General features: G+C 44.8%; 1 protein-coding gene across 2 annotated transcripts in view; it reads left to right on the top strand.

The window, feature by feature from the left end:
- Positions 1-13,961, top strand: part of LOC138296885 (solute carrier family 22 member 7-like) — a 248,671-nt gene that overhangs the window by 108,154 nt on the left and 126,556 nt on the right. Inside the window, exon 5 of one of the 2 annotated variants that reach the window (XM_069236378.1) lies at positions 8,984-9,152. The exons of the other annotated variant lie outside the window; for it this stretch is intronic. Within the exon in view, the coding sequence (XP_069092479.1) occupies positions 8,984-9,152 (169 nt within the window). The remainder of the gene's footprint in view (positions 1-8,983; positions 9,153-13,961) is intronic. 2 annotated transcript variants of the gene reach the window in all.

Here is a 13,961-nt window from a genome sequence, read left to right as displayed (position 1 = left end):
CCAATACATACAAGTTAATTATAGCTGATGATTCTCTTCTGCTTAAGTCTTAGGGCCTGATTTAGATATTGGCGGATCACAACGGTGTCAGACATCCCGTCTGCTGAAGTCAAAATCCCATTACATCCTATGGGATTTAGTTTTCGGCAGATGGATATCTTAGAATCCAAGATTTATTTCATTATGTTTTTTCATGGTTAGTGATTGACTCACAGGTTAGCCAGCTCCCTTTTGATCTCCTGTACAGTGCTGCAAAATCCTGTAGAATTGCCTTAGATTACATATGCACCCTGAACCTGGCCAGCATCAGCCCCCAAGCAAAGATACAGATCACAAGTTCTTAATTGGCAAATATTCCCTGTGTGGGCCAATATTCCCTTTTTTTAGTCACAGTATAGGTTAACCCCTTAGCTGCAAGGCCTCCCCCCCAGTGTGGAGCCCTTTTTTGGCTATTTGGGGTACTTTATGCTTTGGCCCCCATAACTTTTTGTCCACATAAGATATCCACCCAAAATATGTGTCCTTGTTTCCAACATCCTGGGAATTCTAAAGGTACCCAGAGTTTGTGGGGTCCCCTTACGGAGATTGAGAAATTAGCCAAAATTCAGCTAAAATTTGTTTTTTAGGTGGGGGGGATTGGAAAAAAGTGCAGCAGAAGAAAACATCTGTTTTTTTCCTGCAAGTGGGATCTACAAAGGCTTTACGGTTATAAAATTGCCATATTCCCAGCTTTTAGGAACAGACAGACTTGAATCAGAAAAACACATTTCTCAACACAGTTTTGGCATTTTACTGGGACAAACCCCATTTTTACTATTTTTTGTGCTTTAAGCCTCCTTCTAGTTAAATTGTGAATTCAGCAAGGGGGTCATTTGTGTAGATCCTTCAAGATTGTCTTACAGAAAGTAACAGTAAAAAAATATTGACATTGAGTTGAAAAAAACAGCCCTTTCAGACTATGTTTTCTTCCGTGACTTTTCCCAACTATGATAGATTTTTTAAAGCAATATACCGATATGTTTGCTGGACCCTCCTGGCTGTGGAGTAATACAGGTCTTGCAGGTTGATCAAGAACCCAAGCTACTCAGAGCCAATAAATGAGCTGCACCTTACAATGGGTTTTCATTGTATACCAGGTATAGAGCAATTCATTTGGTAAAATATAAAGAGTGAAAAATTAGGGATCAAGGAAACCTATTTAGTTTAGAAACAATGGTTATTTGCACATCTCTCAAAATGACTTCTTCAATATTGGGCTAAAAAAGACTCTTTTCTCACATTTCGGTGCTGCAAAGTTCTGGAATCTGAGGGGAGCCACAAATGTCCTTCCTCTTAGCATTCCTCCAAATCTCCCAATAAAAATGGTACCTCACTTGTGTGGGTAGGCCTATTGCCCGTGACAGGAAATGCCCCAAAACACAACATGGACATATAACATTTTTCCATTGAAAAATTATGTGTTTTTTGCAAAGTGCCTAGCTGTGGATTGTGGACTGTAGCTCTGCCGGCACCTAGGGAAACCTACCAGACCTATACATTTATGTAAAGTACACACATAGGGGAATCTAGGATGGGGTGACTTGTGGGGCTCTCACTGGGCTCCTTCACCCAGACTCCTTTGCACACCTCAAAAGTGAGCTAAGAAACCATGCTTTACTCTCATTTCAGTAATTGAAAGTTCGGAAATCTAAGGGAAGCCACAAACTCCCTTCGACCCAGCGTTTACCCAAGTCTCCCAATAAAAATAGTACCTCACTTGTGTGCGTAGGCCTAGAGCCCGTGACAGGAAATGGCCGAAAACACAATGTTGACACATTGCATTTTTTTCTAATGAAAACGGACGCGGTTTTTGCAAAGTGACTAGCTGTAGATTTTGGCCTCTATCTCTGATGGCACCTAGGGAAACCTATACATTTATGGAAAGTCGACACCTAGGGGAATTCAGAATGGGATAACTTGTGGGGCTCTCAGCATGTTCTGCCACCCAAAATCCTTTGCAAACCTTAAACATTGGCTAAAAAAACAAGTTTGCTGCACATTTCGGCGATGGCATGTTCTGGAATCTGGGGGGAGCCACAAACTTCCTTCCACCCAGCAATCCCCCAAGTCTCCCAATAAAAATGATACCTGACTTGTGTGGGTAGGCCTAGTGCCAGTGACAGGAATGTGACAGGCAACTTTTGACCCTGGGGTGATCCATTCCTGATGCAGGCACTAGGTACAGGCACTCAAGTGCGGTAGCATTTTTAATAGGACAGGTGGGGAAACACTGGGTGGTATGAATTTTGTGGATCCCAGCACATTCCTGTAGTTTGTGTGACAGAAATGCAAGAAAAAACTGAGTTTTTATTCAACATTTCACTTTTGCAGGGTATTCTGGGTAAGAAAACGTTGGGGAATTCACATAAGTCACACCTTGGTGGACTACCCAGGACATCTAGTTTCCAGAAATGTCTGTGTTTGGTAGGTTTCCCTATATGACAGCCGAGCCCAGGACCAAAAACGCAGGTGCCTGCCTTACAAAACCAGGTTGTTTTGTGATAGATAATTTTGATGTTTCCACAATATGATTTGGGCGGTGGAATTTGAGGCTGAACTAAATTGTGGAGCTTCCAAGAGAGCTCTCTCTCTGTGCTTGCTGCTGCATGCACCCGCTCTCTGGGTTGGGCTAATCCGCAATTGTGCTTACGAAAGGACAGCACGACTGTCCTCATCACCCCCACAGAATCACTGGAAGAGGAGTTGTTGGATGTGACTCCTCTGACTGAAAAATCACTCTCAGAGTCTGCTCCATTGTCCTATCCGTCAGATGCTGTCTCAGTATCTGCTATGTCAGTCTCTGATCCTGTGTCAGAGCTGTCCTCTATAACCCGAGTGACGGCAGCAGTCATCCATCAAGATGCCATCTCTGCTACTTTCTAAACTGTCCCTCTAAAACACGAGCCTACATAGACAGTCACAAAATTGCTGGTGGGTGTGTGTCTAAGGCGTGCAACACTAAAGGTCAGTTATCTTACCTTCGCTTTTTCCCTTAATCAGCACTTTCTCTCAAGACACAAAAAAAAAAAAAAAGACACACTATTACTTCAACTTGTCACATACCCATCGTCATAGTCTTTGGCGCCTGTGCCGCCCAGTCCGACTAACATTATTGGTGCTCCTACTCCCATGACCTCCTCCTTGGATTTGGTCACTAACACCCAGCAAAAGTGCGTTTCATCTCTCCATTGCCCTCCTCGCACATACATTTTATTTGTGTTATAGCACAGGTAATGGCTCTCTTTACTAATCTACTCAGCTATTCACATAAAATCCAGATTTGATCTTTGCAGGAGGCATAAACCTTCTGCGCCCCTTTATGAGATCAAAAGTACCACTAGACAATAGTCTTGTCCTACTCTAGCAGAAACATGATCACAAGACTTAGCTTGACTTTTTTATTGCTGCCTAAAAGCTACGGTTGAAACGCGTTGGTTGGAGTATGTGCATTGCTTTAAAGACGTGTGCTGCAAGGCAACTGGTGGTGAATATTTTTATATATATATATATATATATATATAAAATTAGATCACTTTTATATGTGTGAAACCACACATGCATTGACAAAAGTGATCGCCATATCTGCATAAAAATATATATTTTATATATATATATATATATATATATATATATATATAGAGAGAGAGAGAGAGGGAAAGGGAGATAGATATAGATAGACAGATATATATATATATAGATCTATATACATAGATATATCCATAGATATGTAGATATATATAAATATTTTTTAATAGCTGTATTGTTTCCCTTGGGGGAGGGTGATCGTGGGCCCCAGGAAAAACATACATCTATTACAAAAAATTGCCCTCACAGGGGGACAGCCCTGCTCATGTCAGCTTCATTTCAAATTTTTTAATTACAAAAAACGGGCAGGAAACCATTCCAGGAGGGCCTTGTGTGAGATTGGAGAATCTCCCTTTCAAACACGGCCTTCCTGAAGGCAGGGGAGCCCCTTTTGGGCCTGCTTTTCCCATCAGAGCAGAAAGTGCCCTTACCTGCTGCTTCCTGCTCTGGTGGGGAAAACAAATTGTGATGTCAGCGCGCATCACGGCATGCTGATGTCACAGAGTAGAAGGGGGAGACACAGAAGCTCTTCCGTGTCTCCTGAGGGATTTTTAAATTTAAAAAAATCCCTCCCTGGCTCCGGCCACTGGTCGTGACTCGCACCAAGGGGGGTGTGCGTACATCAGCCAGTGACCAACACAGGCTCCAATGCAGTTAAGTGGCAGCCTGTAGTCAAAAGCTCTTGTCCCCTCCCAAAAATAATTGGCTCACCAGTTGACATGAGCAGTTGGAGATCCCTGAATTAGTATAGACTATGTGGGTGAAAATCCAAGAGCTAAGGGTTACAGCACTGTAGAGGTAGAATAACTGACCAAATATGGACACTATGGCCCTCATTATAACCTTGGCGGTCTCTGAACGAGACCGCAAAGCCAGGGGCAACATATAAGGGGTACTGCCTGATTTCCACCACATTGTGGGTGGATTTCTGGCAGTAGCCATGCTGGCAGGCGGTGGTGCTCTGGCGTTGCTACCACCTGCACCGCCCCGCCAGTAGGTGCCACCAGCCGTATTAAGACCATTAATACGGCCTGGCAGTATCCTGCTGGTGGGGCGCTGCTAGCGATGGCAGCGCCCCTTCCCATTCCCTGCTTGACGAACTCCTCATCGGACAAGGTGAGTCTAAAGTCTGAGAGGGGAGGGGGGTGGGAGATTGGAGTTGTGTGTGAGTGTGTGGTGTCTGCGTGTGTGTATGAATGTGTGTGTGAATGCAACTGTAAGTGTTGTGGTGAATGAGTGGTTGTATGCATGTGTGTGGATGCGTGAATAAATGTTGAAGTGTGTGCGTGTCTGCAGGTCAGTGTATATGCATGTGAGTATGTGTGGGTGAATGCGTGTATGGATGCGTGTATTTGTGAGTGGATGCATGTCTGAAAGTATAGGTGAATGGGTGTATGTGTTGTGCATGTAGGTGTCTGTATGCATGTATGCTGGGAGGGGGCTAGGGGCACTATGTGAGTAGGAGGTGCGATGTGAGCAGGAGGGTGGGGGTGTTGTGATGGTAGGGGCGATGGAGGGGTTAGGTGCTTGCTGGGAGGGGTGGGGGAGCCGTCTACAGGTGACAGGGAAGGAATTCCCTGTCACCGGCAGCCGTACCGCCATGATTTTCGTGGCAGTGCTACCGCAGCGGAAACCATGGTGGTAGACCGGCTCCTAATACTGCCGGCGGTCCTCTGGGGACCGATGGGTCAGAGATGAACATTTCCGGCCTGGCGGTTCATACTGCCATGGCGGTATGAGTGGAGATGTGGCGGTATTCACTGCCAGCCTGTTGGCGGTGATACCGCCAAATTAACCCTGGCGGTCTTAATGATCACCTATATGCTGTAGAAGAAAATGTAATAGTCTGTTGATTAGGCATTGCTCATACTGCAACATATCATTATGTTCAAAATTCAAGTCAAGAATAGGATTTTAAGACATGTCTGCGATCCAGTCGACACACTCAGTCAGATGGACAGACAGAAAGGCTCAACCAACTGATAGAGCAGGATTTACATTGCTTCCTACCCACCACACACTCCAGTTGTGGAGAACTACTAGGGCCGGCAGATTTCTTTTATAACAATGCCAGGCATATCTATATCCATAAACCACTTTTTTCGTTTACTTTTGGATATCTTACCCAAATGTTGCTTCCTTCAGTTTTGTTTACCACTGCAGAAATTAACCAATTGACTTTCATCAAACCATACACACAGTTAAGGATACCTTATCTAAGGTCAAGCTAATGTACATGAAGTATGCTGACTGTAAGAAAGTGGGTTATTAGCTGCAAGGGTTGCGGGTAATAGGTGTGCAACCTTCTGTTCACTGGGAACCAAGTGCCACTTTGTTGCACTTGACTTTTGCCAGGTAGTGAAGCAGAGCAGGTCCATGCCTGCTAAGGAGAGGTTGTGTGGGGTAGTACCGCATATCTCATGCATGCAAGAAACAAGACTCAAGTAATACATTGCGCAGTTAAAGCTTTTACATATAAAAGATGAGGACTTTAATTTAGTCCATCACTGCAGGTCCTAACTAGCTACTTACTATGACTGCTTTTACCTCACAAAGGCAATCAGATATGGGATCATAATATTAAAGTCCATTACAGTAGCTCGTTAATCCAGGTCCCCATGCAACTTACGTCTGCTCAGAACTGTAAACCAGCTAAGTGGGCTTTGAAAATAAGAAATACCATAGAGGGACCTGCAGAGCTGTTGAAAGCTACCAGCTTACTGAAAACCATAAACTGTACTTCTGTCTCTCATAATTCTTTGCCCGTTACAGTGCTAAGCTCTGTGTCCCATTACATGATAACCACACCTCGGTGGTCCTCACACATAATATAGAAACACTTCCCACATAGGATCAAAACAAAAACAATATCCTTTTTACTGAATACCCTTCATGGTGTAGCATGCTACCAATTAAAGCAAACACTTCAGCGCCCTACTTAGGGGTGGTTTGAGTCATGTAAATGTTGCAATACAAACCAACATCCAATACTGCCCATTAATTCAAAGGCATATACATGCTGACAGGTGGAAATGCTAAAGGTGAAAACGTCCTTACAGTTCACACACATAGCAAGACCTGAATCCTCTAAACACCATACCCCCTACCTGTATTAAATACTTCCTGGAAATGTCAGGGCGTCATCACATTAATAAAATTAGAAATATGTCATAATAAACCAACGCAACACCATTGAAACTAGAAATTACACATTGCTAACATTGAGATTGACCATGAAGCATTTCAAAGACATTCATTAAGTCATGTACTAATTCACCGATAACGTTGTTATTGTCAATTAAGCACCACAGTTTTGATACACTGTGGCCATTGGTTTTTCTTCTACCACACACATGCTGTAACAGAGCTTTAGGACACTCCAATAGAGGCTGCCAGAGCTCAGAACCTTTTGGGCAAACATCCGAGCCCAAGAAGTGCTTAAATAATCTCCAAATTTTTCTTTCAGCCACTCACTTGACCCCCCAGGGAAACTTGGGGTGACAACTAAAATACTAGAGAGGGAGGCCTTGGTGGCTGCCGCACTGCTGTCAGCCCCACAACCAATAATGGTGACGCTGGCGGTACCTCTGCCTTTACTGAGCAAATATACAAATTTTATAGTTCAGCACATGGACCTATGGTGCACTCCTCGGCCCTGAGGCATGAATATTATAAAAGTGGCCTCCCACTTTAACAATACATTTAGTTTTAAACTTGTAAACATGTGACACAGCTTTTCTTTTACTTGCTTATATTATGTGTGCACAGCCCTAATCAAAAACCCAAGTGTGGCTTCATAAGGGATCATGTGGGAGATTCACAACCCCTGTACCTCTCGCTGGCTCCCAACATACCTGGCTTCTCCTGCAGCTGGTGTAAGAGTTGATTTCACTCTGTGTTTCCATCTAAGATCAGCACCGACAGGAGCCTGTTTGACAAATGTAAGTCATTCCCCGACATGGGCATGGGTGTGAACCCAGCGCTCAATACTTCTTCTGGCTCTCTGGTGCTCCCCAGGAGCAGAAATGTCCAAACACGAAAGTGCTCATCTCTCTTTGCCTCTGGAAACTGGGGGTCCCTGTGGCAGAAGCACAATCCAAGCATGGCAGTGATTTTCTTTGTTCTTCTCTATGTTGTTGGATCAGACCCCAAGGGATACGGGGTCCCATGGATAAATTGGAGAAACATGGAGGGATGCCATGCGTGTCCATGGCTATTTTCCTCCTTGGGGACTTGGCCCTCCATGGGGAGTGTACAGACCTTTGGGAACAGGACACCATGTGCACTGGTTCCTGTCTGGTCTCCCTGCTTCAAGGCAAAAAACCCTTAATGCCTGCACTATTAATGTCCCATAGCCTCTGTGGCCACTTGAAGGGCTTGTGTGATAGCAGAAGTTATGGGTGCCCTCTAGTGAAAGTTATCCCTCTAAAGGTTCAGCCCTCAGAAGTTCCAGAGCAGGCCCTTCTCTTCCACAGTAACCCAGTAGACCCATCCCTTTTGCTGTCCCTTAGAGTGCCAGTGCCACTAGCCCTGGAGAGGTGAATCCACAGAGTCCCATCCAGGCTTAGTACAAGGTGTTCCAGCACCCCAAAATGATCTGGTCTTTAAGGTCCTGAGAAATCCATTTTCTCCGTACCCTGGGAAGAGATTTTTAAGTGAAAGGTCAAGTAGGTGGGCACCTCTGTCCAATCCTGGGATGACACATCATAATTCAACCAGAATCTAAACTCTCTTGTACAACATTTTGGGATATTTCAAAATGACAGCTTGGTGTATTCTGTTGAAACAACCTCTCTAAAAGCCTGCACTCCTCTTCTACCTGTAACAGCTGCCTGGTCCCTTTCATACTGGTTTTGGCTCCAGATGTCTGGGCTTTTCCCTTTGTTCTCCTTGGGAAAAACCTTCCCAGGAATGGTGCGGTGTAAATAATAAATGTCACATGCAGGTTCTGTCCCCACCATTTTCTTTCTGAGGAACAGGCTCAAGCACAGGCTAATGGCTGTATTGTGTGTAGGCTCTTGATCCGCAAGCTGGCCAGCAAAGTCGGTATGTTGGCCCTCAGGGAGGACAAAAGCATGGAACCTAATTAGAAACGGAGTCAGAGAAATATGAACAATCCGCAAGTGCAAAAAGGTGTGTAGATGTCGGAAAAATATAATTGTTAAAATTAAGTTGTATTGAGAGCACTCAAAGAGAGGTAATAAATAAATTCCATGCAACAAAGGTGAGCTAAAAATAAAATTCCTATGATGATCAGAAGCGGTTAGGAGATGGAGTATCTCTTTGATGTAGTTCTAGAATTTGAAATAAATAGTGACCACTAAAAAACAATGTCTGAACATTGTCTCTTATCTTACAGGTTTGGAATGGGTGAATAAGAAGCACCGTACTTTTAGTGGGAGCTGGATGACCATTTACTGGAGCATTGGGCTTATGCTTCTGTCTCTAGTGGCATACCTGATCCGGGACTGGCGCTGGCTTCTTGTTGCTATAACATGCCCCTATATTTTGGGTATCATCAGCATATGGTGAGTGAATTATGCCATAGCCCGAGAACATATGTTTTATAGTCACCTTGTGTGCTCAGGACAGGGATCTTAGACATGATTTTCCCAGTACAACTATATCAAAGCTTGCAGCCACTCTATCTCTTATCAGTGGTGGCTGGTGCTTTTGGGATTTAGGGCTGCCCGTCAGGCCAGTAGACCTCAGACTAATGCAATATGTAAGCGCATGTCTGCCTGCTTCAAATTCTTCAGCTAGGCATATGCTGCCACAGGCAGGCACAATGAGTGATGATTTCATTTTATAGGACTTACACTTTTCCAGCCCACAGAAAGAGGTGGTGCTATAGTGGCGTTTGGTGCAGATCTAATAAGTCTGACCATATACTTGTGTCTGAAGTCTAGCGTGATAATACCTCATATCAACAGTGTAGAAAAGTACCCTCTTTCTCAGCATGGTTACACCTCATGTCAGTATGCTTTAGTGTTCACTGGGATCCTGCTAACCAGGACCCCAATGATTATGCTCTCCATCCCAAAACTGTGTATTTCACCCACAATTGGCATACTGATGCCCCCCAGGGCATTGGAGTTCCAGGGATCCCTATGGGCTGCAGCATATATTTTGCCACCGATAGGGAGCCCATGCAAACCTTCTGCAGGACTGCCATTGCAGCCTGTGTGAAAAGGTGCAAGCACCCTTTCACTGCCATTTTCACTGCACCAGATCAATTAGAAGTCAAGCATATAACAGATTGCAAATTACCTATGTGTGAGGGCAACCCTGCACTAGCTCAGGAGCCCCCACAACCTCCAGGACCATTTCCACAGACTTTGTGAGAGCAGTGATGCCATTTTATGCGTGTACTGGACATTGCAAGACTCCAGCAGGAATCCTCTGCATCCTCCACTTTGATTTCTCACTGAAGAAACTGCATCTGGACCCTCCAGGAACTCTACAAGCTGCAAAAAAGAAGCAAGACGCCTTCAGCAACATTGTATCTCTGTCTTCTCCCAGCAACTGCAACTGTTTCCCAGTCGTGCATCCTCTGAGGATAGCCCATCTTTAGCCTGCACCAGAAGAGTGAAGGAATATCACTTGGGGTGAAGGAGTCACTCCCCTGCTTCAGCAGGCATCTACTGCAACGATGAGCTGCTGCGTGGATCCCCTCTCCTGCTGAGGTGTGTAGATTCGGCATCACGGGTGGTAGACTGAAGTGGTCCGGACGTTCTTCTTGTTCAACTGTCCAGCTTTGGTGGAGGTAAGAGCTTGCCTCCCCAACCAAGGCATTACCTCCGTGTACCACGTTTTTTGCATCTGCAAAGGCTTGTTGTCATCCTTTCTCCAAGCCCTTCCTATGTCTTCTAGCTCCGGCCCCCGGCACTCTATGCTGTGAAGCACAGCTTCCTGAGTGGTTCTCAGGCAACATGGGAGCCTTTGTTGAAGTGCTGCATGGGCCTCTTTAGCAACTTCCTTGTCCCTCTGCTGTGGGACTCCTGTATGTTCTGTCTGGTCTTCTGTAGTCTCTCTGAGTTGCAGAGGGCCCCCTCTGAACCTCTCCTACTGGGTAGAGTCCACCTGGTTCTTCCTGGTCCTGGGCAGCGACATTTTCCGCTAACCATAATCTTTGCATGTGCCAAGGCTTGTTGGCAGACTCCGTTGACGCAAGCCCAACTGCAATCCTCCATCCGGCGTGGGGCATCACTTGCGTCATCCAGGAACACAACTTCGTCTTCTTGGGTGCAGTACTTACTGTTCTTCTTCACCGGTGGTTCTTCTTTTGCACTTTCATCCGGGTTAGCAGGGGCTCCTGCTCTTCTTGGACTCTTCTGTGCTTCTTGTACTTTGTCCCCTTCTTTCACAGGCCCTCTGGTCCAGGAATCCACTGTTGGTGTCTTGTAGTCTCTTCTGGGTTTTGCATAGTTCTTCTTTTCATTTATATTTGTGTTTTGGGAAAGCTACTGTGATTTACTCCTGCTTTCCTGGTCACTGGGGTGGGTTCTAGTACTTACCTTTGGTGTTTTCTAGTACCCCCAGCTCCCCTCTACAGACTACACTTGCCTAGGGTTTGGGACCGACTTTCGCATTCAACTTTCTTAGTATATGGTTTGTGCTTGCCCAGGACCCATTTCTATCTATTGTGATTTTCGCTAATTGCACAGTTTTCTAACTTCTTTATGCCTATTTCTGCATACTAGTGTATATAATTTGTATATTACTTTCCTCCTAAGGGACTATAGTCTCTATGGTATTTTTCGTATTTGTGTCACCAAACTAAAGTAACTTTAGTTTTGTATCAAGGAATATTTTATTTCATGTGTGTGAGTTCTGTGTGACTACAGTGCTATTGCATGAGCTTTGCATGTCTCCTAGATAAGCCTTGGCTGCTGTTCCACAGCTACCTGTACAGAGCCTGGCTTCTAGACACTGCCTACACTACACTAATACGGGATAAATGGGCTGGTATGAGGTGTAAGTATCATAGGTACCCACTACACACCAGGCCAGCCTCCTCCAGTTATCCAACAAAACATCATGGATGCTCTGTACCTCCGCATCCACAGCAATGTTTTTCTCTCTTGTGTGCTCCTCAGCCTCTTTTACTGCCAACCAGGCACTTAGCACCATTTGCAGCTCCTCCTTCTTGGTATAGCTTTTGCTTGGACACTTCAAATCCTTGCAAAACTGCTTGAGCTAGGCTAGTGTTTAATCCTCCAACCTCTCCAGCTCAAGCACTACATTTGTAGCTACTACTGATAGCTCATCAGACTGGAACATGCTTGTAGGTAAGTCCCATCAAAGGTGCAGAGTTTCAAAAGACAAGAAAAATCCAAAAAGGAAAAAAAAAGAAAAGTAAAAATCCAAGAGAAAAACAATATGTGGTTGTGTAATGGTCTGCAATAATGCTGTAGTGTACACCAGCCACTGTATGTCAAGTACAAATACAGGTTTTATCCTCACAGCTGATCACCAGTGTTAGAAATGGGGTTTCTAGTTGGCAGTCAGTTTAGACCCTGTAGGGACCCTCACTCTAGTCAGGGTAAGGGAGTCACACACCTAAGACAACCCCTGCTCAACCTTTTGGTAGCTTGACACAAGCAGTCATCTTATCTCAGAGGCAATGTGTAAAGTATTTGTACAAACACACATCGTAACACAGTAAAATCACCAGAAAAGGACACCACACCAGTTCAGAAACATTACCAATATTTATCTAAATCAAACAAGACCAAAACTGTAAAACTCCTATACAAGTAAATATATCAAATTTTAAAGTAAAAAGAGTATAAATCCAAAAGAATCAATGGATGTGTTGTTTTAGCACTAAGTACCTCGTATGCCTCAAAAATAAGACTGCTGGGGTGAGCGTGTGTCAGAAAAGCAAGTGGTGCATCAATTCCTTACTCGCAAGTCAGGCTGTGTGCAGATTCTGTCATTGCCGGGTAAGCGATATGTTAATTTGTTCCTCGCAAAGAAGGGATCTGTCAATTTCTGGACAGGCAGCCTCAGGTCAGTGCGGTGATGTTGAAGACTTTGACACCCAGGGATGATGCGTGGAAAATCTGGATGCACAGCAGCAATGAATCCTAGCTGAGCTGGTGATGCATCGATTTCACTGGCGCTGTATCGATTTTTCAGCTGCAGTGTTTGCGCTGTGTCGATCTTTCTGGTGCTCGGCTCCGGGTGCGTGGATTTTAACCTTGGGTTCACCAGTATCTCCTTTCGAGGGCCCAGGGACTGGATGTGGCACCACTTGGCAGGGTAGAGGTCTCAGCAAGAGAGCCTTGGTGCTGGCAGATAAAGTCTTTGATGGCCCTGAGACTTCAGAACAAAAATGGTTAAGCAGGAACATGTCTTCTTTCTAAAAGTGACATTTTCAAATATACAATCTAAAACTTTACCAAACGCTGTATTTTTAAACTGTGAGCTCAGAGACCCCAAACTCCAAATCTCTATCTGCTCCCAATTGGAAATTACACTTAAAAGGTATTTCTAAGGAACCCCCATGTTAACATATGGGAGAGATATGCCTTGCAATAGTGAAAAATGAATGTAGCATTATTTCACTAATAGGACATGTAAGGCACATCAGTACATATCCTAAGTTTTAAATACACTGCATCCTGCCCAAGGGGCTACCTTGGGCCTATCTTAGGGGTGCATTACCTGTATAAAAAGGGAAGCTTTGGGCTGGCAAGTGTGTACACTTGCCAGGTCGAACTCCCAATTACAACCTGCACACACAGACACTGCAGTGGCAGGTCTGAGACATGTTTAGATGGCTACTCATGGGGGTAGCAAAATTAATGCTGCAAGCCCACTAGTAGTGTTTGATTTACATGCCCTGGGTACCCCCAGTGCACTTTACTAGGGACTTACTAGTAAATCAAACATGCCAATCACAGCACTGGTTAGCAGTGGTAAAGTGCCCAGAGTATCAAAACCAGCAAAAACTAATTATAGCACAGGATTCACAGACAAGCTCAGAAACAAAAAGTACAGGGAAACCACACCAAGAGTTTCCAGATCTAACAATAACCATAAATAATGCTGACTAGCAATCCAATGGTGTTATTCCCATAAGCCACTGGGCAGCTTCCAGGAAACTAAGGTGGTCATTACAATCCTGGCGGTCGGTGTTAAAGCGGCGGTAAGGCCACCAACAGGCCGGCAGTAAAGTTTTTGCAATTACGACCGTGACGGAAACCACCAAAGACAGCCACTTTAACACTCCGACCCCCACGGCGGTACAAACGAGCAGCGCGGCGGTCACCGCCAACAGACAGGCGGAGGACAAAGTACCGCCCACAGTATCACAACCTACCAATCCG

The sequence above is a fragment of the Pleurodeles waltl genome, chromosome 5 (genome assembly GCF_031143425.1).
Source record: "Pleurodeles waltl isolate 20211129_DDA chromosome 5, aPleWal1.hap1.20221129, whole genome shotgun sequence".
NCBI classification, from domain to species: Eukaryota; Metazoa; Chordata; class Amphibia; order Caudata; family Salamandridae; genus Pleurodeles; species Pleurodeles waltl.
The sequence above is the reverse complement of the archived record's forward strand: the minus strand, read 5'-3'. Positions and strand labels throughout refer to the sequence as shown.